A 20,167-nucleotide genomic window follows, 5' to 3' on the forward strand; every position below is an offset into this window, starting at 1 on the left:
ATTATCAGTTTTATTAAGTATTTATTTGTATTTAATAAATCATATATATGGAATAGTTTATTTAATATTTGGAATTTTTAAATTGTGTTATGGACTTTGCATTATGAGCTTAAAATTGCATTACGCGTTTAATTTGCTTAAAGTATAAGGGACATCCACTAACGAAAATATTTTATATTAGGCAATAGTTATTTCTTGTTTCATTTGTTTTATTATTTGGATTTCTGTTTTTGAGAAACATATTTTTGGTTAATGAATTAAATGTTATTCTAAAGATGTTTTCCTTAGGAGCAACAGCTCTTCGATCGATTTAATATGTCCAAATGGTTTAATATAGTTTGCTTTCGTATTATAAGTGTTAAACATTATTTCAGAAGACATTAGGTCCTAAATCAATGAATATTTGAATCGACATTTTACATTTTACACTTTGATGACCATGATTAAGTCCTTTTCCTAAATTGACTAATGGTATTAGACAATTAAAAAGAATCATAAATACATTCCATCTTATGCACTCTAAAGGCATTACCCTATAAAAATTTAAAGCTAGAGGAGTGGGTTGCATTTAAAGTACAACTTTATGAAGAAGGAAAATATTCACTTAATCGTTTATCAAAAAATCGTTTTTGATTTCTAGATACAAACAAATTAGTGCCAACATTTTGAAAATTGTTTTAAATCAACTTTATACATATATGATCAGAAAAAGTTGTAGTCATTTTACGATGATACAGTCTCATACATACAATATATTTTAGCACTTGTGCTCATAACAACGGATATGGAGTTATACACAAAAAGATCCACTGTGTAAAGGGGCTTAAGCTAATACGCTTTTTTTTTATATAAATATTTGGAAATAGGGAAATTAGTGGAACTGTCATTTTATATTGATTGCAACTTTCATCGAAGAATGAATAATGTTAGGTTTGTTTATTATTATTGCACTGCAAATTGTTTTTAATATTGAAATACTCTCTAAATTTTTTAAAATAATGTAGAAAATACAATAATACAATTTGTATTTCAATTTTTAGATGCGTTTTTTGCTTTGTGTCGGGATCTCTCAAGCTTTTTGTGTGTATGCATTATATCGGTCCCAAGAATACTGACTGTGTCGCCACTAAAAAAATTGTTTAACTAAATTAAATTGTAAATGGATCTTTATGATAAGGGGACACATAATGTAATTTAATTTAATTAACTAAATTTTACATAGAAACAACATAATATAGTTTCTGTTATAAGAAAGCCTATCGACTTTCCGTTTTTATACACATAAATAAATAAACGGTGATTTGAAACAACAACTATGGCAAGATAGAAAATAATTATTGCATTATGAAAGTCGAACTATTCTTGGGACACCTCTATATACTAATGAGATGCGGACAGAGCGGGCAAGTAGTTTGAGATAGACGTCATCTAACGCGTTACGAGTAATCGCGTAAACTCAATTAGTTCGGCTTAATTTAATATTTCAATTAGCTAATTTTGTTCATTTCGTTTTACGGTACTTAGTTTTTCAAAATTTTAAATGCTACAATGTCGTTACCTAGTTCTTTACAGTGTCAGAATTTGTTAATGCTAACTTGAGTAATTTGTATTCGACTGTATTCACACATTTTATTAAGTTATGCATGTGTGTATGTATTTTAAGAACGAGAATAAGCGGACTGCTCAAACAAATGATTATTCGTATCCTAGTAGGTGATACATGCCTTTTAAATTGTTTGTAATTATTTAGAAGATTAAGTTAAGTGGTTGGAATTGCGTTCTGTTTGTTCTGTTCCAATAGATACAAAGTTTTTTTGCTTTATTTCAAGATTAATATCATAAAAAGTTAAATTATAAACTTGTTTCTTTGCTTGCCACCATTTAAGTTTACAATCATATGATTGATACCATGACACGTACATAAAATATTTTATGCACCAATATTATTATGTGTTTTTTTTTTGTTATATTTCCATTCTAAAGTGACCATTTCAGTGGGATATCTGAATTGCGATATATGATTTTTAATCGTCATACATATTTAACGTAGAATAACAGGGGGGACACAAAATACTTAGAAACAAATAAAAAATAATAAAATTCGCACTAACAACTTTATTTGCAAAATACTCTTGCGCCTTCCAAGTATGAATGCAGCACTTTCTTAGACATGTGCATAATGACAGTTCATATTCCATTGACTAACGCCCACTACTTCTGGGGTATAAAATCGAATGTAGTAGCTCCGCTTATTTTTGCAGATGCACTTCGATGAAAGTGGACATTCTGCCATTTGTTGTCGCGTTTGTGCCAGACGCGCGTCTCTTCGGACTGATGGGTGTGTGCATGACCTTGCCTGAATATCAAATAAAACGATTTTAACGGATGAATTACACATTACTTGTATTTTAAAAGGTTCTCTACTATACTTACTTATCAATGTACTGCGTGAGTCTGACATAGGCAATGCAAGCGGCTTCTTCACCCAATAAGTGCACATGAGGATTAAGTATGGTTGTGTTTATGGCTTTGCAGTTTTTACCAAGAACTGAAATCGGACTTGAATAACTTTACACCTTGCAAAAGGTCCTTATAAACTCACCGTTTTCAAAGTAAAATTTGTGAAAATCAATTCCCTCGACAAGGTTACCCAACGCTTCTGGCTCAAAGGCAGTTAGATGCGGATCACATATTTTGCTAAAGTAAACAATTAATTATAAATTTAAAACTCTTAAAAATAATATTTGTAAAAATTCAAATATTTTGATTAATCCAATGAGTATATTAATGATTCTCAGTTTTAAATAATAGTAGAATATGAAGTATAAAATAGGTGAAAAAACTACCAAGAATATTTCAAACCGTAATAAGGGAACTTTAGGGTCGTTAGCTTGAGAAACCCGTCGGTGTCCCAGAAAAACTAGAAACAATTAGTTTGACTTCCTATAAGAAATATTACGGGCAAGATTTTTGTTAGATTTTAAATAGCTTGATTCAAACACAAATTTTTTTTCGTTTTCTCTTTAAAAAAAAAATAATTAATTAATCAATCATAAAATTAAGAAAGATAGAAAGTGACCACAGACTTTTTATCCTGTTTTATTTTTTTACACCCTTGCAGAGGGTATTATAATTTCTGTCAGAAGTTTGCAACGCGTTAAATTATAACTTTGCTGCTTTTTTTAAAATAATTTTTGTTGATGTTCAAGACATATTATTGGTTCATAAAAATCGACCGACTATAGCATTTGGCTTCTATTAGAACAATCAGATTATCAAAAAAAAAATGTAACTTCTCAATTTGTAATATTTTCTTTTAATTTCTTTTCCACATAGTAATAATTTGATAGTTCAGAATTACGCTTTTAATTTTATTAAAATGGGAAGAGGATTTCATATAGCTGCCATAGGAACGATCGAATAATTGGGGTGAAAAAATAGTTTCCATGGGTTTTAATGAGTACTCATTTAATTCAAAATTAAGATGTTTTACAGATGTTTTATTTTTGAAATATCTGCAAGGGTATATAAAATTCGGCTTGCCGAAGTTTGCTTCCTTTCTTGTGTTAGTTTAGTGTTAATTTTTTATTTAGGATTCCGAGTACCTCCAAGCAACAGGTAAAGTTAAAGGGAACAGCGTTACGACTTTTTTTTCCTGAAATGAAAAATGTTACATTCTAAACTTACGTGTATCCATCAAAATCGCCACTGTTAATCGCTTCAATCAGCTGTTCAGTAATCTTTATTATTTCTTGTCGTCTAGCTGCTTTGTAAATAGAAAAACTTTTTAATTAGTTTGTTTAAATATTAATGTTTTAATGATACAATTAATCAGTCTTCATCTCACCCTCATCAATCTATGAACTCAATAACACGATTATGCTCATAAGTAATAACATCATGACAATAAAATATTCTTTTAAATTCAGCACCTAATTGATTTCGTTTTATCGAAAACTTAAAGCCTTGAAAAGTGCCATGTAACTTTCATTAGTTTGTAAATTTAAAACAAACAAGGAAGACTGAGGCTAAATATACCCTTACAGGCCTTTAATTGTTAAAGGGTGAACAAAGTTTCATAGGTTTTAAATTCAACAGCACAGGGAGTTTCCCGAATTTTAACGTTGTAATTAATGGAATGTTCAAGTTATTTCAGTAATTGAGTTGATTTTGACACGCTTAAAGCAGTTTCGTTTTTATAAATATTTTAGGTTCACGACCAACAAAGTCGAAAAAATTTATTCAGAAAGAAGGATGTAACTCTGTTGTGGTAAATTTAGGTTTTGTAACTTAAAGTAGTAGAGTAAGGTTAAATTTATTAATTAAATTTATATATTTTGGGTGTGAAGATCAAAAGGTGCAAGCAAGTTCGATGAACACCATCAGTTATAAGTTAAATGAATTTAAGAGTAGCTAAAAATAAGTCCGATAGAGGTTACTTCGGTCAATATGGTTAACAAAACTCATAACATATTAATATCAGAAATGTTTTTTTACAAATTCGTTTCGTGACTGCTACGAAACATACGTTTATCATTTCTATTTGCAGAAGGAAAGATTAATCATTGGATAGGATTATACTTATTTTTATAAAGTGCTGGAACTATGTATATAATACTTATAGGCAAAATTTAAATTAATTTTAACCGACCATAAATTTCTTAATTAGCATTAACAGCCACATCGATATATACAAATTGTTCTGACCGTATTACCCAAAAGATTCCAAAAACTAAGTCTAGAAAGTTTAAATATCAAACACGTGGTATCGGAAAGACTTCATAGTGCAATATTGTTGCAAATTATATGCAAAATCCGTTTTTAGGCAGGCAACATATATATGAATTTTCTATACAGTAAAGTTCAATTAATTACTTCAAGAACCGTTTTTTCAATATTCTAACTTATTTTTTTTACACAGGCTTTTAATAAGACATAAAAAAAAATGTAACAGTTTGGTTTAAAAGTTTAAGAAAGTTTTATTTATAGTAAAAAAGTTGGATCGGGATTATGATCAAGGGGCCTGCTTGTACTGATTAGGTAAGAAATCCACCTGCAGTTTATATTTGTATTGTTACAAAACGTGTTAGCCTCCAAAAAGTATAATATTCAATTTAATAGGAAATTGGCATTGCTGATAATAGAACAATTTTAACGGAAAAGAAAACATAAAATTGTACAAAAGTCGTTTAAATGGAAGAAATATTGTATTGGTAAGGACACTTTTACTCATCAGCATAGTGCAAATGGTTAAAACATAGTTAGCATGCATTTTTGCAAGCACAAATTATAAGTGTAAGTGCTTGCTGAAATAAAATTAGCATAAAAATACTGTCTTTCTCTTGTTAAGCCTAGTACTCGGATCGAAAACAGTTTCACTATCTGACAAAATGTATTCTCTCCAGTGTGAAGGATGTCTCAAGAATTCATCGCAACAGGGTGTGCTAGGCTCTTGTTAAACAATAAACTATTTAAATTCATCCCGCCAGCTTGCAACTATTAGGTAAACATATGTATATCTACAGCACATGTAAAATTTCAAAGCACTTTCAGTCCTTGTCCATAGCACCAACTACCACTTTTGAATGAGCATAGTATTCAATATCGGGCTTATTCTGAAACGCTACACGCAGGAACGATTTAGCTACAAATATTGCTGGTCAGTTGCTCTGCGCCTATTGACGGCAAGGCGGGGCTCTAGTCTCATGTTTTTTTTAATTTTTTTATTTTTATTGCTCTTATTTTATTTTTATTGTCCACTGTACAGTACCACATACAAAATGTTTAACTACTTACTACGATTGACGAAAAAACACTAATAATAGCCGAAAACTGTAAACCACATTTTTTGGTGGACACGCCTTTTTATTAAGGGTTATATAGTTTTTTTTGTTTTGCTGTATATTTTTTGATTCAAGAAAAAATCTGCTCTGCCCACTCTGACCTCAAAAGAATATATTTTTTATTCTTTTTGCTAAGTTAATTTCATCCGGTGTGAAAAAAAAACCCTGACGAAAAGTCTCCGCCACTTATTTGCATTTGAGTACTAAGCTTTCAACGGCAGATACATTTTGTTTTTTTTTTTTAAATTAATTTTCTGTGAGTTAATTAGCTTGTCTGTACAAGAGGAAATTCAAATAAACCCTTCCTAAAAACGTCAATTTTTATCGAATTTTTGGTATACATACATACCTGACGAGCACTGGGAGTTTCCTGTAATTTGCTGGCAAGTTTTTGCAGGACACAGTATCCTTATATCTAAAACGCACATTTGGTATTTGCATAAAAATCAATGTTTTATACAAATTTTTAAAAAAATCATCACAGGAAAAAACATTTGTTTAATGTAGCTAATGAAATTATTTCTAGGTTAGAAAAATGGAATGAATTTTCGAACTATACAATGAGTGAGAAAATGTGCCTTTATTGGATCTGAACGTTCATGAATGTGTTATATTTTGAAAAATATTATGCTGTCTTTTAAGGCAGCCCACTAGACAGTCGTCTAGACAATGGTGTTTTTGTTCTTATTATTATTATTTGTGACCGCCAATGCAGTTCCTTCGACTTTATGCGCTTAACAAGTATACCATTAATCCCACTTTCTCCACTAGACTCCAGCGGTCCAAAATTTAATTAACCCTGAGGCAGCAAAACTTTGTCAAATCAAACGCCTTCGTCAATAGGAGACAGCTGCCAGTCATATGATTTTGTTTGGAAACAAAAGGGACCAAAAGAAGATCAATTTTCCTATGTTAAAGGGAAATCCGAAAATGTTATCAAGGAAATATATTTTAGCTGAAATTGCTGAAGCAATCATCAGGATTACTACTACCATTCAAAAGTTTCTAAACACAGAGTAAGTGCTATCTTTTCAAAAAGTGTTTAAAGTTGAGTATTTAAAACACTATAACTTCCGTTAAACTTCGAAATTCTCAAAACCGACCCAGATGTATTTTTATTGTTGTTGCTGTGAACCCAAAAAGATAAAAGGTTCCATGAAAATCTGACCTTTAAGTTTTAAGTAACCCACTTGGCAGATTTTCCCCCAATACGAAGACAACTCCTCTTGGGAAAGTTTTATGCAGATAGCTTTAAAACTGAGAGCCTAGTTTGCGTAGAAGCGGGCGGACGGAAGGACAGATCAACTCTCCTAGTGGTACTGATGAAGAATATATATGTACTTTATAAGGTCGGAAATAAATTCTTCACTGCGTTGCAAACTTCTGACTGAAATTATAATACCCTCTGAAAGGGTATAAAAACATAGGCTAAGTCTATACCTGTAAATTTATCTTTATTTTGAGAGTTCAAATTCTAAATTTCAAACCATCGTAATTTGGTCTGTTTATGTTCTGAATTAAATCTATACATATAAATAAGCATTCATTATGTAAGGAAATATTGAAAAAAAATAGGCAGTTTGGAAATACTTAAAATAGCACTACTTTTATTATTTAAACTAAACACGACTTCAAGATATCCTGAATATGATAGAGATTTCAAACTAAAAGAATTACCAGTTACATACTCACCAATAAAGGGGAATGAAAGCTGGCTTGGGTCTCTTAAATTCTTGGAAAGTGAACTCTTCATTTCTCAATCACATGGTCATTTATTAAACTAGAGATAGCTCTAGTTGAGGTATATAGTTTAATTTACTGGAACCTATTATCTCTTTCTAAGCGAAAAGTATCAATATTTTTGTGTCTGTCGGGTATTATATGGGCATTTTTCATTCAGCGTTTTTAAAATTTAAAGAGAAAGTCGATTCACAGTAGCAGATATATTTAAATTCAAACCAATTGAGCAAAAAAACATTTGGTTTGCGACTTGTGGGCGGACAGACGTGTCTTATTAGACTACACCTTTTGTAAGGACAGAAGCGCTTCATTCAACCTGTTCGCTTTGTCCGAATTGTCCGCTACGAATAACGTCTATATATATTTATAATAAACAAAAAAGTAAAATAAAAAAATTGTAATCCTATCCTGAGTAAACAATCATGTTCTTATTTTCAATCGCTCAAAAATTAAAGCTTTTTTCCTCAATGAATTGAATTGAATTTTATTTTGTAGGACTTGATTAGTTTATTATCTACGTTTAATGGCGCCCTTTTATTTAAAAGCCCATCAATGGGCTGTTTAACTTATACTAGTAAAAATATTAACCTTGTTCTGCATTTCGACCAAATTTTCGGACTAATAATGCAAAGATAAACTTATACTTTAATTTCCTTTAATAAACTTTATTATTATTAAACACTACATAGAATTAAGTTTCTTGTCATGATGCATAATATTTTTATAAAAAAAAGGGTATGTGAATATACTGACATTAAGATTTTCTTTTGTGTTGAGAACCAACAAAGTTATTCCTCACAAGTTTCAATAATCATTATATTGACATTTAATATAAAAAAAGCATTTTGTTCAACTTTCAAATTTAAGTACACTTAACTAAATATTCTAATGGTTTTGTTGCACTTAAGTTTCAATCCAAATGCAGAAGATTCAAGGCTGGAAAAAAGATCAAAATAAGACTATTGGGAATCGACAGCAAACTTTTGAATATATATTTTTTGATGAGCAACCAGAAGCGCACGCACATGGTACAAGTTCTTAATTTCGATTTTAATGCCGCGCAACAATTCATAGTGCTTTATATAAATATACTTATGCAATGTAGCCTTTACTTAAACATTATTCAGCGATATAACTTTTTGAGTTAACCTAGCGTTGTATAAGTATTTGGATATTGTCTTAGCACAAAAATGAACAGATGATGGTGAGAATGTGCGTTATAGATATTTAATGATTTTTATAGAATTAGTGTTTGTGAATTACAAAAAACCAACAATGCATGTTAACATTTACCTTCAGGCTCTTTTGATATGACTGTGGTACTGCGATCAACGATTCCTTTTTTATCTTCTAGGAAAAACAAAAAAATGTACAAAAATGGCATATTTTTAAATGCATATGTTCCAAATTTTCCGTTACAGTCTTTCTGAGATTGTGAGTTTTGTTTGTGTTGGAATGATTTAACTTACATAACTCTATTATATTTTCTATATTCTCTAAAATACATATGGCCAAATTAAATGGAAAAAAAATTTGTGTCCTTTGTGCATTTACAATGTTTTGGATTTTGCATTAACAACAGTTTAATTGGGAGCGTGCAATAATGACCAAAGTGAATTCTTACGAGATTCTAAAATAATAACATCACTAAAAACTTTTCGCTCCTTGTAATGGTATTTTTTTGTAATAAAATTGAATAAACATAAGAGGCAAGAGTGTTTACAAAACCACCTATGTTTAGATCAGTGAAGTCCACACAAATGCATTTACATGTTAACTTGCATTTGTGTGGGTCAAACCGAAGACGCTTGCCGAAGCCACACGACCGTTTACACTGTCGGTGTCGGCAGAGAGCCGGCAGAATAAATCGCTGTTCGCGAACTCGTGCGCGTGAACACCACTGGTTTAGATAATACAGCGGGACTTTTTCACACTTGCGTGTGCGTTGTTGCACTTGGGTATTATTGCACGTACACAAAAATTCATGAAATTTTATGAAAAGTTCAGATTTAATTCGAAATGGAGCATCGACTTTCCATAAGGGTTAAAACAATTTTTTTTGCCAGATACTCACCTCTATCAAAAAACCTACGAATTGAAAATACCTATACAAATTTTTATCACGAATTTTTGATTCCAGTGAGGGTTAGTTAAAGTAAGTTCAGACTGAACAAATTTCATAAATTTTTTGATATGTTAAGCTTAGTAATTATCTGATGAAGTAAAGTGCTAATAAATATTAAAGTGTCTTGAATGATAAATTAAACATGAAATATACTCATTTAAGTTGGCAAAAAACTTTGTGTTAAAGTCTTAAATGATTTGAAACCTTAAAATATTTGTTTACAATTTTGGGTCAGAGGTTAGAGCATTTTCTCAAGTTAGAATTACAGATGGAAATTAGTTACATTTTTTTTAAAGTGATTGGAAAATAAAAAAATAAAAATTTTGCATATATATATGTAACTGTTTTCCAAAAATGTAAAAGAAATGTTTTAATATTACTTGTGATCACTATATTAAGATTTTTGTGTAAAACATACTTCGCCCTTACATTAATGACAAAAATCACGTGTATTTAAAAATGTAAAAAATGTATAAATTTGTTAAATCGTCTATCTGACATTAGCTTTTGAAATTAGGTTTAAAGTGCAATTTTGTCAGTATTATAGGGAATGATTGAGTTCGTGCAAAATTACATAAATAAGCTTCTAATAATTTTTAATAAGAAAAAAAAGATTTAAATGATTTTAGCAAATATGTTTGGTTATGACGGCTATTTTACTGAAGGATTAGTACGAAAGCACGTCTTTCCGTATTCCTGAGCTAACTTAATTAGATTTTATTAAAATGTTGGCCTGCAAGGGTATTTAAAGCTTTATTCTTACTAGATAGCTGCTAAGTTAAAAATGATTTAATCAACTTAACTATATGCAAATTTAAAAAAAAAGGTTTAACGTCTTTATAAAAAAAGGAAAAATTCCATTGTGAACCACGGTAAATTTTTTTGTAGTTTACGTTATGTTTATTTAAATTTAAAGTCCTGTACGCTCAGTTTTAACGTTTTAATAATTTCCGAATCTCTCTTTCCCAAGAATCAAGAACTAAATAATATTAAAAAATTATAAATAAGATAAATTAAAAGAATGGAAATACAAATTAAGTTCACAATCTTTGCTATTTCACATGTTAACTTTATGTTTTAGTATCAAACTGTATATCGTTGAATGAATGCATTTTATTTTATCTGGTACTGAGTCTTGGTGCAAAAATCTAGCGTTAAATTGTGAGCCCTCACATACTAAACTAATTTACTAATGTTGACCAAATCTTGACATTTTTAGTCTACTATAAATAAATGCGTAATATTTCATTATTTGATATATTTACCTTTTATATCATCGTCTTCAAGTGTAGTGCTAGAAGAATCAGTTGATTCCTTGACTTGAGATCCATCACCCTTTTTGGTAATCATACTTCTGCCTATAAACATACAAAAATTGTTTATTTACTTATTATTTCCGTGACTATAATTACAAATTTTAGCAGCCTTTAAAAATATATATGGACCATGTCGTCTTCAACAAAAGGTTAAAAAACAAATATATTTCAGAAGTTTAGAAATCTCAATTTTTTGAGGAATTGTACCATCAGAGAGGTTATTATAGATTCAGTCAAAAGTTTGAAACGCAGTGAAACACAATTGCGACCCTATAGAGTAGATATATTTCAGATCCCCATCGCTGCAGAGTCGATCTAGCCATGTCCAAGTTTATATACCCTTGCAGCTATTGCAAAAATGAAATATTCTTGAAAACACTTAATTTTCGATTTATATGAAGCTTTGATGATTTTCAGCCCAATTTTTCGATCGTTTCAATGGCAGCTATATGAAATCGTTTTCGGATTTGAATACATTAAAAACGTAAATCTGAACTATCAATGTGAAAAAGAATTAAAAAAAAAAATTTTTTAAATAGAAAAGCTACATTTAAAAAAAATGTGTTGTTTTTATATTCCGGTTATTCTAATGGGAGCTATATGAAATAGTCGTCCAATTATAATATAATTTAAACCGTAATTCTAAAATTTTTAACTATTACTATATCTCGACGAACGAAAAAAAAATATAAAACAGCAAAGTTATCATTTATTTTCATTTATTTTTCCGATTGCTCCTATGGGACTATACGGTCGTTCCGACTTGTATACTACTTGCAATAGAAATACAAGATTTGGGGAGTTTCACGCAGATAGCTCTATAACTAAGAGACTAGTTTGCGTAAAAACAGACGGACGGACGCACAGGCGAACATGGCTAGATCTACTCTCCTAGTGATGCTAATCAAGAACATATATACTCTATAGGGTCTGAGATAAAAAATTACAGCTTCGTTTAATTGTATTCAAATATATTTCAAAATAACTTTTTAAATTTTATAAAAGTAGGGCAACGATATCATGTAGCTGCCATAGGAATGAAATAAAGTCCTTTGATTAAAGATTATATTATTATAATAACTGCAAGGATATATAAACTTTGCCAAAGAAATAATGTGTACAATAAAAATGATCCCAAGACCCTAACATAGCAGTTTGTTTTGAACTGTTGGACAAATTTTCAATTTGAAAAGACCCTTCAAATCCTTTTTGTTGAACAACTATGAATTTAGTACTGAATTGGCGGCATATTTAATATGTCGATTGCCATAGGACAACAGAGTAGACTCCACATGTACTGTACCCACTTAACAAATGTTTTAAGTGCTTGCTGCTCAGCAATTTGAGCACTTATCGAAAAGCATGAAAAACGGGACGAACGTTAATTGCGGAAAAAGGTATTTACCTCTCGTAAGTCTTTTTGCCGATTTGAGTACTGAACTTTAATGTTAACATGTTTGTCTCCCCGTCTGTATGAACGTCGAGATCATGGAATGCAAAAAAGCCAGAGATTTTCTATCTGGCCACGCCCAGTTAAAGGCCGGCTATGTCATTCGGGGACTCTGACAGATGCCAGTTATCAGGCGACGTAAGTTTATTCGGTCGGTCGATAGTTATTATCGACAAACCAACAATTTTTCCAAATTATTATTTTAAAATGTTTTTTTTGCTTACTCGAGAAGTTTCTGGTGGCCAACATGGTCGTAAGTATTGCTCCCTTTAGCTTGCGACGTGCATTAAACTTCTTGAGACAGTCTACGGTTTCTTGGCGATGCACAACGGAAGCCACTCGCTCTCGTTGCTGTAAATATAAATATAAACAATATACAATATATATAACAAAATATGAATGCCTCTACTTACGCAAATCCATGGGTGTTTTAATGCCTCGGCGGCAGTTATTCGCTTGTTTGGATTCACCGTAAGCATTTGATTGATAAGATTCTTTGCTTCTGGGGTGACCGTATCCCATTCTGGTGACGGATACTTAAATAGAATAACATTAATTGATGATTAACCGTTAAAGCTAAACCTGATTTCTTACATCATAAGCTCCTGCTTTAATCTGTGAGTACAAGCGGTGCTGATCTTCGTCCCAGAATGGTGGATAGCCGACAAGAAGTATATAGAGGATTACTCCTGTGAAAACAAAAAAATAGTTGCTGAACTGTGTAATCCGACTTACATAATAGCAAATGCACGAAAACACAAATATTATAGAAATAGTAATTGCTTACCACATGCCCAAATATCTACCGATTTGCCATACGGCTCCTTTTTCAATACCTCTGGCGACAGATATCCTGGAGTGCCAGCAAATCCAAACCATGCCTGATGATCGCCTTGAACTTCAATGGCTAGACCAAAGTCAGCGAGTTTCACTGCTGCACCCTTTGCCTTACTAGCTAATAGTAAATTCTCTGGTTTCAGATCTCGATGCACCACACCATTCTGGTGGCAGTGATTGACCGATTCCAATATTTGTTGAATACAATGTGATGCATCAGCCTCTGAATAAAATTCACGTGCAACAATATCTTCGAAAAGTTCACCACCAGTTACACTGCAAATGTATTTATGCATTGTCAAATTTTGTTGATTGGTTTTCTTAATTTAGACTATATTTAAGTAACAAAAGCGGTAGGAACTTCTTTATTTTTGTATAGAGTTTGCTGAAAAGTTTTGATCATGTTCATACAGGTGTATGAAAAATCGGAGGTAAAAGGATGGAGTATGAATCTCAAGAAACAATAGTCAAGTCATTGCTACATGTATAAGCGTTTGTTGGAAACTCATTTTTACAAATTTTTGAAAATAGGCAACGGGAATTTTGGAGTTTTTTTATGGAGTTTATAGCTTACAGATCAAAAACAAGGTAGTGATAGTTCTCCTCCTGTATGCTGTCATGCAATCGCACTGAAATAAAACAAATGTAATATTCAATTACTTTAAATAGTAACCCTAAGACTGCAAAATTTTGTTGTTCAATATGTGTAATAGATTTTAGGCCAGTTGGAACTAAAGCATTTTGTTTATACTAGTTAAGATGCCCACGTAACGCAAGTTTATTTCAAAATGTGATTCTCGAATTAATAAGTTTATTTTTTATTTGAACAAGAAAGGAAGAAAACTTCAGCAAACCGAACTTTATATACTTTTGCAGCCATTGCAAAAATAAAACATCTTTAAAATATCTTACTTTCGAATTATACCCATTAAATGATGATGATTTTTACCACAATCATTCGATCGTTCCTATGATAGCTATATGAAATCCTTTAATTTAATAAACTTAAAAGCGTTATTCTGATTTATCAAACACTTTTAAAAAAAGCGGTTCTTGCATGGAAATTTTTGAGTGTAAGAGCGAAAACAGGCAAAAATTGTTAGAGCGCACCAATGCAAACATATGGGCCAAAAAATTAATAAACGTTTCAACACTTTTGTAAAACAAATTTTTGATGCGTATTACACATAACCATCAGGCCTACAATCTGCGAATAAAAATTTAGGAAGTTTTAAAAGTTTTCACACAACTTACCTATGTTAGGATGGTGTAATTTTCTGCAGATCCTTGCTTCACGTTCCAGTTTTTGAAAGTCTAAAATGTAAAAGCAGCAATATGAAATAGGTTAGTTTTACTTTCATGATGTGAATTAATCTGAAATCCATGAAAATAGTTATGCTTTTCCAATCTATTCTTTCATTCTTTCTATTAAAAATTGTTATTTTACTGGCTTAGATGAGTTAAAATTTTTTGGCATTGTGTAACAGTTCTATTTTGACATCCCAGGACGTGTTGTTGGGGCTATTGTTCCACTTGAAGTTGAAGCTATCGCTTTCTAATCTTATGTATAACAAGTCTGCTTATAATAAACATAAAGAGTGTGGCTCGCAAGCCGCCTTTTCCAGAACTTAAGTGTTATAAACGACCAGTGTTATAGTGGCTATTTAACTCGTAGGATTCAGTTTTTACTAGATCCAAAACAGTTTTATACTTTTGTTAACACTAAGCATCTCTATCGTGTTTTGTGTTTTCTGTTTTCTGAAGACGATTAAATTTGTTCCTAGTGCTGTTAACAAAATGTTGTTAGTTTTCCTGTTGCTGGCAACTATTTTATTTGTCTCTTCTATATCTGGTCAATTTTTGCCATTTCTCACAGTTGGGTTACATCTATCAAATGTTGCATTTATTGTCAGTCAATATGATCTCGCAAAAATTTATTTTACTTCGCGCTACGAATACGTTTTTGAGCACCCAAATCTTGTTTGCCTTACTGCATATTTTGTTGATTTCTTTTTTTATACAGAATTCTTATAAACATATGTGCGACGAATACTTTTGTGAGTCACTGTAGTTTTTAAATGTTCAATACACAAGCATTTTCATTTGGTACTTACAGGTGCTTGCTCAACTAAAAAATAGTGATAGTGAACATAAAATCTATATAACCATCTCCTTACCTCTTGCGGTCAACTTTTTTGTATTTATAATTTTTGCAGCAAATTCAAATCCAGTTGATTTTTGGACACATCTTTTTACTATTGAGAATGCCCCTCTAAAATACGAAAAAAAATTAACAATTATTTATGACCGACGTATAAGCTTTGGTTCTGTTTAACTTACTTTCCCAGCTCTTCTTTGATGTCGTAATTGTCCGAAAAACGCGTACAGGCTGCTGGTGCAGCCATCGCGATGGCACACTTAAGAAAATCTATTGCGACTAGAGATATTTAACAAATCTGCAGAAGTGCCTTCTCTTGGGTCTTCAAGTTTTGTCTCTGAATAGTGTAAATAAACCAGCATTGTTAGATACAATACAAATAAATATCTAATTTTAAAATATGATAACAGCCATATACAATCAATCTAATATTTCAGATATTCTACCCATTGTTTATAAAAAGCTATGGTGCAGTGACAACGTCCAGATTTTAAATTTCTTACATTCAAATACATGACATCTAAGAAACTGAGCGCTAATCTTATATACTGCGGTATCGTGGAAATGCAAAAATGAATTCAATTAACAAGAGCGCTTGAAAATTCTCTGTTCTGTTATGCTACTACTAAAACTTAAGTCTCCACTGGCCGGGCCGATCTTGCGTATACTATTGCAAGCAACCTGGTAACTTCCGCCCTCGAATCGCGACCTCGGTCATTCTCTGGTCCTGCTCTGGCTTTATGTAAATAATAACAATCCAATGAAGGGATCCCAGTGTCTTATCCTGCGAAATCCATGTGCGATTGGCGTTCACTTGTTCACTACTCTTAGCTTATCGTGGTGGCCGCGGATATATGTAGTATTGATATGGCTTTGGGCGGCTGATCGAACACATCTCGATAACAATACGATTGTTCTTCAAAACTCAACCATATCTAGACATCAGTCGTATTTGTTCCGCAGGAGTAGCTTTTCTTTTGCAATTATGTAGTCGATAAGCAACTGATTTAATAACATAAAAGTAACTTGGTCAATCTACAGTTATTGTATTAGGTATTTTTATCTGGTTTGGTCACACACTTTAGATGGATTTCGGTTCTAGCTCGTAGCGGCGTTTTGAGCATTCCCAAATTAAGGTTGACCTGTTTACACTAGGGTCTACCGAGTTTTGAGCAGTACTCTTCTTTATACATAGGGAAGTTAAACTAAAGTTACCGTTGAATTTGTCAATTGAGGCATGAGGTTCTAATGAGGTAACGATTTCAGTTAAACAACTGTATTTGATATTATAATTATACCCGTTACTCGAAGAGGAAAATAGTATGCGGAAAATTCGTTGAAAATTGAATTTAACAGCTAGAAGAAAGCGTTTTCGACCCTATAAAGTATATCAGGCCGAGTCGATCTTGTATCTAGTAGTCGTCTGTTTGAAACGGAAACTATAAGAGCTAGATATTTAGGATTTGACATGCAGATTCTTGTTATTCTTACGCAGCGTAGGTTTATTTCAAAACGTGGTCATGTCACTCTGAGGCATGTTAAACCTTAGTTATTGTTTGTGTGTAGTAGACACGAAAATTAAAATCGACCTACTATTTAAGAGCTACTATTTATGAGTTTTTAAGACCTTTGATAAAAGTGAACTATAAAACTAGCCTTGCTGAAGGGCCATGTACGGAAAAACGAAGCCATAAAATCATCTGAACTTTTTTATCATGAATTACTTACATTTTTACTTTGTACACACATACAAGTTGATATTTCGTCAATATTTCTTATTTTTTCAAAAGTGTTCCACAAGGAAAAACAATATATACATGAAATAATTTTTGGAGCTTAATACTGAGCTAAAACCAAAGTTAAGGAAACTTTAAAATTTGTTATAATGAAAAAAAGTCCTTTAAAACTTATATTGCGTACTTTTACCAGCACATCTTTTGTCGAAAAATGGTTACTTCAAATTTTGATCTCAGACAATGTAAATTTGAGTCCCAAAACAATTTCTTAAAAATTCTCGAGCAGCGACAGGTGTTTTTGGTTACGGTTGGTTTCTTACTGAATCAGAAAATCCTGCCTAGAAGAATGTATCTGGGGCGCTGTACAAGGCATGTACGTAAGTATGTATCCTTTGCAGGTTTCTTATGCTGGAGCTTTTTTTGATTGAGCTTAATGGCAAAACGCCCCTCCCCGTTTAACAAGGAAATGCCAGGGCATTAGGTAGAACTTGTTGCGAATAATCCAGATGCGCAAAATTATATTAGGGTGTTTTACCCGTAAATAAAATAAAATATCTGCATGAACATTTACAGCTGTATTTTAACCATTACTTTGTCTAAAATAAAACGTAACGAGACACTGGGATAAGACCAACAATTCAAATTATATAAAATACAAATATGTTATTTTAATATTTACACATAAAATTTCAACATTTTTAATCCTGCACACGCTAGAAGTTCCATAATATATATGTGATATATGAATGTATGTACATGTACGTACATACATGTATAAACTGTGTAAATTTATGAACACAAACATACATATGAACATAAATGGATACATACAAACGTCGAATAAACGTCCTTTAAAGCTTGGGGCGAGGCGAGAAAATAGATTTATTAAATTAATTATGCCATCCTACACACTATCACATGCTTACAAAATTATATTAAAAGTATATGTCAACTTATATACTCAGAAAATTAATATACTTGGATCGAAAATATGTACGTTTGTGTATATTTTTGAATCTGTGTTGACCCAGAATTGTACCAGGAGAATACTACACAATTATAGATATGTATATTTATACAAATATATGTGTGAATAAGTATACACATATGTATATAAAAAGAGTGTATTTTATCAAATGGATACCTATAGTTGATGTATACTTAGATGTGTGCACTAAAATCAATGTTTCAACGTCAACCCGATGGATGTGTTTGATTTTCCGTTAATATCTTTTGGAATGACAATATGGTAAGTTATTGTTCCGAAATGCACATAAAAATATCTACATATGTATATATGTTTTTAGCGAACTGGGAAACCACGACGCGTCAGATACAGAAATTTTTAGAACGTCTGTTTGCTTGAAAATCGAATTCAATACTGACTAACAAGATTTTGCGGTCGCGTTTGATTCGATGAAGTACCGAAACGAAAAGCTTTTTGCCGACTTTTCTCAGACTGTCGTTCAATTGAAAACTTATGCCCACGAAGGCTTGCTCGAGGTAGACCATGCCCAGGAGTCTGCGCACTAAAAAAATATGCATTAGTGTCCGAAATACACATCTCAGTATTTTACAATAATAGTATTTTGTTGGAAACTCGGTAATTAACATCCAAATCTTTTTGGAAAGCATTGTCTTCAAATATATTTTGTAGAATCAACAATTCAATTTTTTCAATATGTGCATTTATGACATCTAAGGATGATCTAGGAACGAACAGCGCTGACGATATAATTTATTCTAACTAGATGTGATGCATAAAAATGTTTACGAAAATTGTACACTCGTTTTTTCAGTAATACCGGTACAAACAATATATATGTTATTAATCCTTGAAAGAAATTTTTACTAATGTAACAGTGTTTGCAGCGTTTTTAAATAGTCAACGTCTGATGTTCCCATCTCAATTTTTTCCACCGCTATTTGTAAATTCCCAAACAAAATGCTGTCATTCTTAACAAAAATACTTAAACGACGAAATCGAACTTTCTCTTAGTAAAAGGGATCAATTTGTTTGAATAAATTTGTTAAGTTGTAATTATCCTGTGCACCTTTTCCCGTCCCCGCGGAACGGTTGGGAACGAACCGACTATCCTCAATACAAAAACAGCTACCACTTCGCTGCTCTGGACAGGAATTTGTTGTAAGTGCTCTTTAGGCTCTTCCAAAGAAGCTGTCCCTTTCCAGAAGTAAGTGAACGTCTCTGGCTATTTTTGATTTATTTTCCGCCGAGAAATTAGGGTTGCAGGTAAAAAAATCGGCTAGGAAACGTGAGGTTGCATAGAAACATGATTAGAACATTATCATTTACTAAAAATCAGTTTAAGTACGATCATGTACCGTGTAGGATATGGATAAAACTGGTAAACTTGGGCACGTCAAAACCTATTGGACTATCCTGTAAGTTAATAATGGACGGTGCTCGCAAATACCCGCCAACATTTTCAAGGTGTCCAAAAAAAAAACCGATCATCTACGGACACTTTGATGAGTCGGGAACAAGCAAATTAAAAGGTGTTTCGCTCAAAGCAGTCTCTTTGGTTGTCTTTCAGGGGGAAAAAAAGAACAAAATCAAACATCAAGGGCTCCGTCTAGTTTGAAGTTCGAAACAAAGAAGGCAAAAAAAAATTCTGCCGCCGCTCTGCTGCTGCCGATGCATGTTCATGTTTAACATGACACGGTTGAGAAACTGCAGCGGGCAGTATGGTTTGAAAAAAGTATTCTCAAACCCTGTCATGTTTAGTTACTAAAATTCTATGTCAATCATGTAAAATGTTACATGAATATCGTAGGCATTTCACCAAAATTGTGTGCATACTTTTAGGCACCACCAAACAAAGGACTTATAGGTCCTTTGAATCACATTCGTTTCCAATATAAAATTAAAAAAAAATTTCTCGACTGTTTTTGGTATGAGGATCCTTAGCCAAATAGTAGCACTAACGCAAAAATATAATAG

The 20,167-nt window shown here is 31.9% G+C and overlaps 1 protein-coding gene across 10 annotated transcripts; it reads right to left on the reverse strand.

Moving 5' to 3' along the window:
• Positions 1-2,004: 2,004 nt before the first annotated feature.
• Positions 2,005-18,646, reverse strand: LOC108145284 (calcium/calmodulin-dependent protein kinase type II alpha chain). Of its 10 annotated transcripts, none has more exons than XM_017270590.2 (16): positions 18,367-18,646; positions 15,652-15,806; positions 15,489-15,583; positions 14,566-14,625; positions 13,886-13,940; positions 13,262-13,587; positions 13,069-13,163; positions 12,888-13,010; positions 12,699-12,825; positions 10,974-11,066; positions 8,877-8,933; positions 6,193-6,258; positions 3,688-3,766; positions 2,603-2,697; positions 2,434-2,548; positions 2,005-2,356 (listed from the first exon to the last, which is right to left on the reverse strand). In XM_017270590.2, exons 2-16 carry the CDS (start codon positions 15,714-15,716, stop codon positions 2,212-2,214), a joined length of 1,596 nt encoding a protein of 531 aa, XP_017126079.1. In that variant the 5' UTR covers positions 15,717-15,806; positions 18,367-18,646; the 3' UTR covers positions 2,005-2,211. The 10 variants fall into 10 exon arrangements, with proteins under 10 accessions (XP_017126079.1, XP_017126081.1, XP_017126077.1 ...); XM_017270592.2 differs by having other exon boundaries at positions 3,688-3,763; positions 18,350-18,646; XM_017270588.2 differs by having other exon boundaries at positions 18,350-18,646.
• Positions 18,647-20,167: the final 1,521 nt, after the last annotated feature.

This window comes from Drosophila elegans, unplaced genomic scaffold, assembly GCF_018152505.1.
Source record: "Drosophila elegans isolate 14027-0461.03 unplaced genomic scaffold, ASM1815250v1 contig_349, whole genome shotgun sequence".
Taxonomy (NCBI): domain Eukaryota; kingdom Metazoa; phylum Arthropoda; class Insecta; order Diptera; family Drosophilidae; genus Drosophila; species Drosophila elegans.

Excerpts from the sequence above, each read along its gene's own strand:
- LOC108145284 (XM_017270590.2), bottom strand. The coding sequence starts at position 15,716 with ATGGCTGCACCAGCAGCCTGTACGCGTTTTTCGGACAATTACGACATC. Across the intron at positions 13,941-14,565 it reads ATTACACCATCCTAACATAG|TGCGATTGCATGACAGCATA; the intron begins GTAAGTTGTGTG and ends GTTTTATTTCAG. Across the intron at positions 8,934-10,973 it reads TGAAGACGATGATATAAAAG|AAGATAAAAAAGGAATCGTT; the intron begins GTAAATATATCA and ends TGTTTTTCCTAG.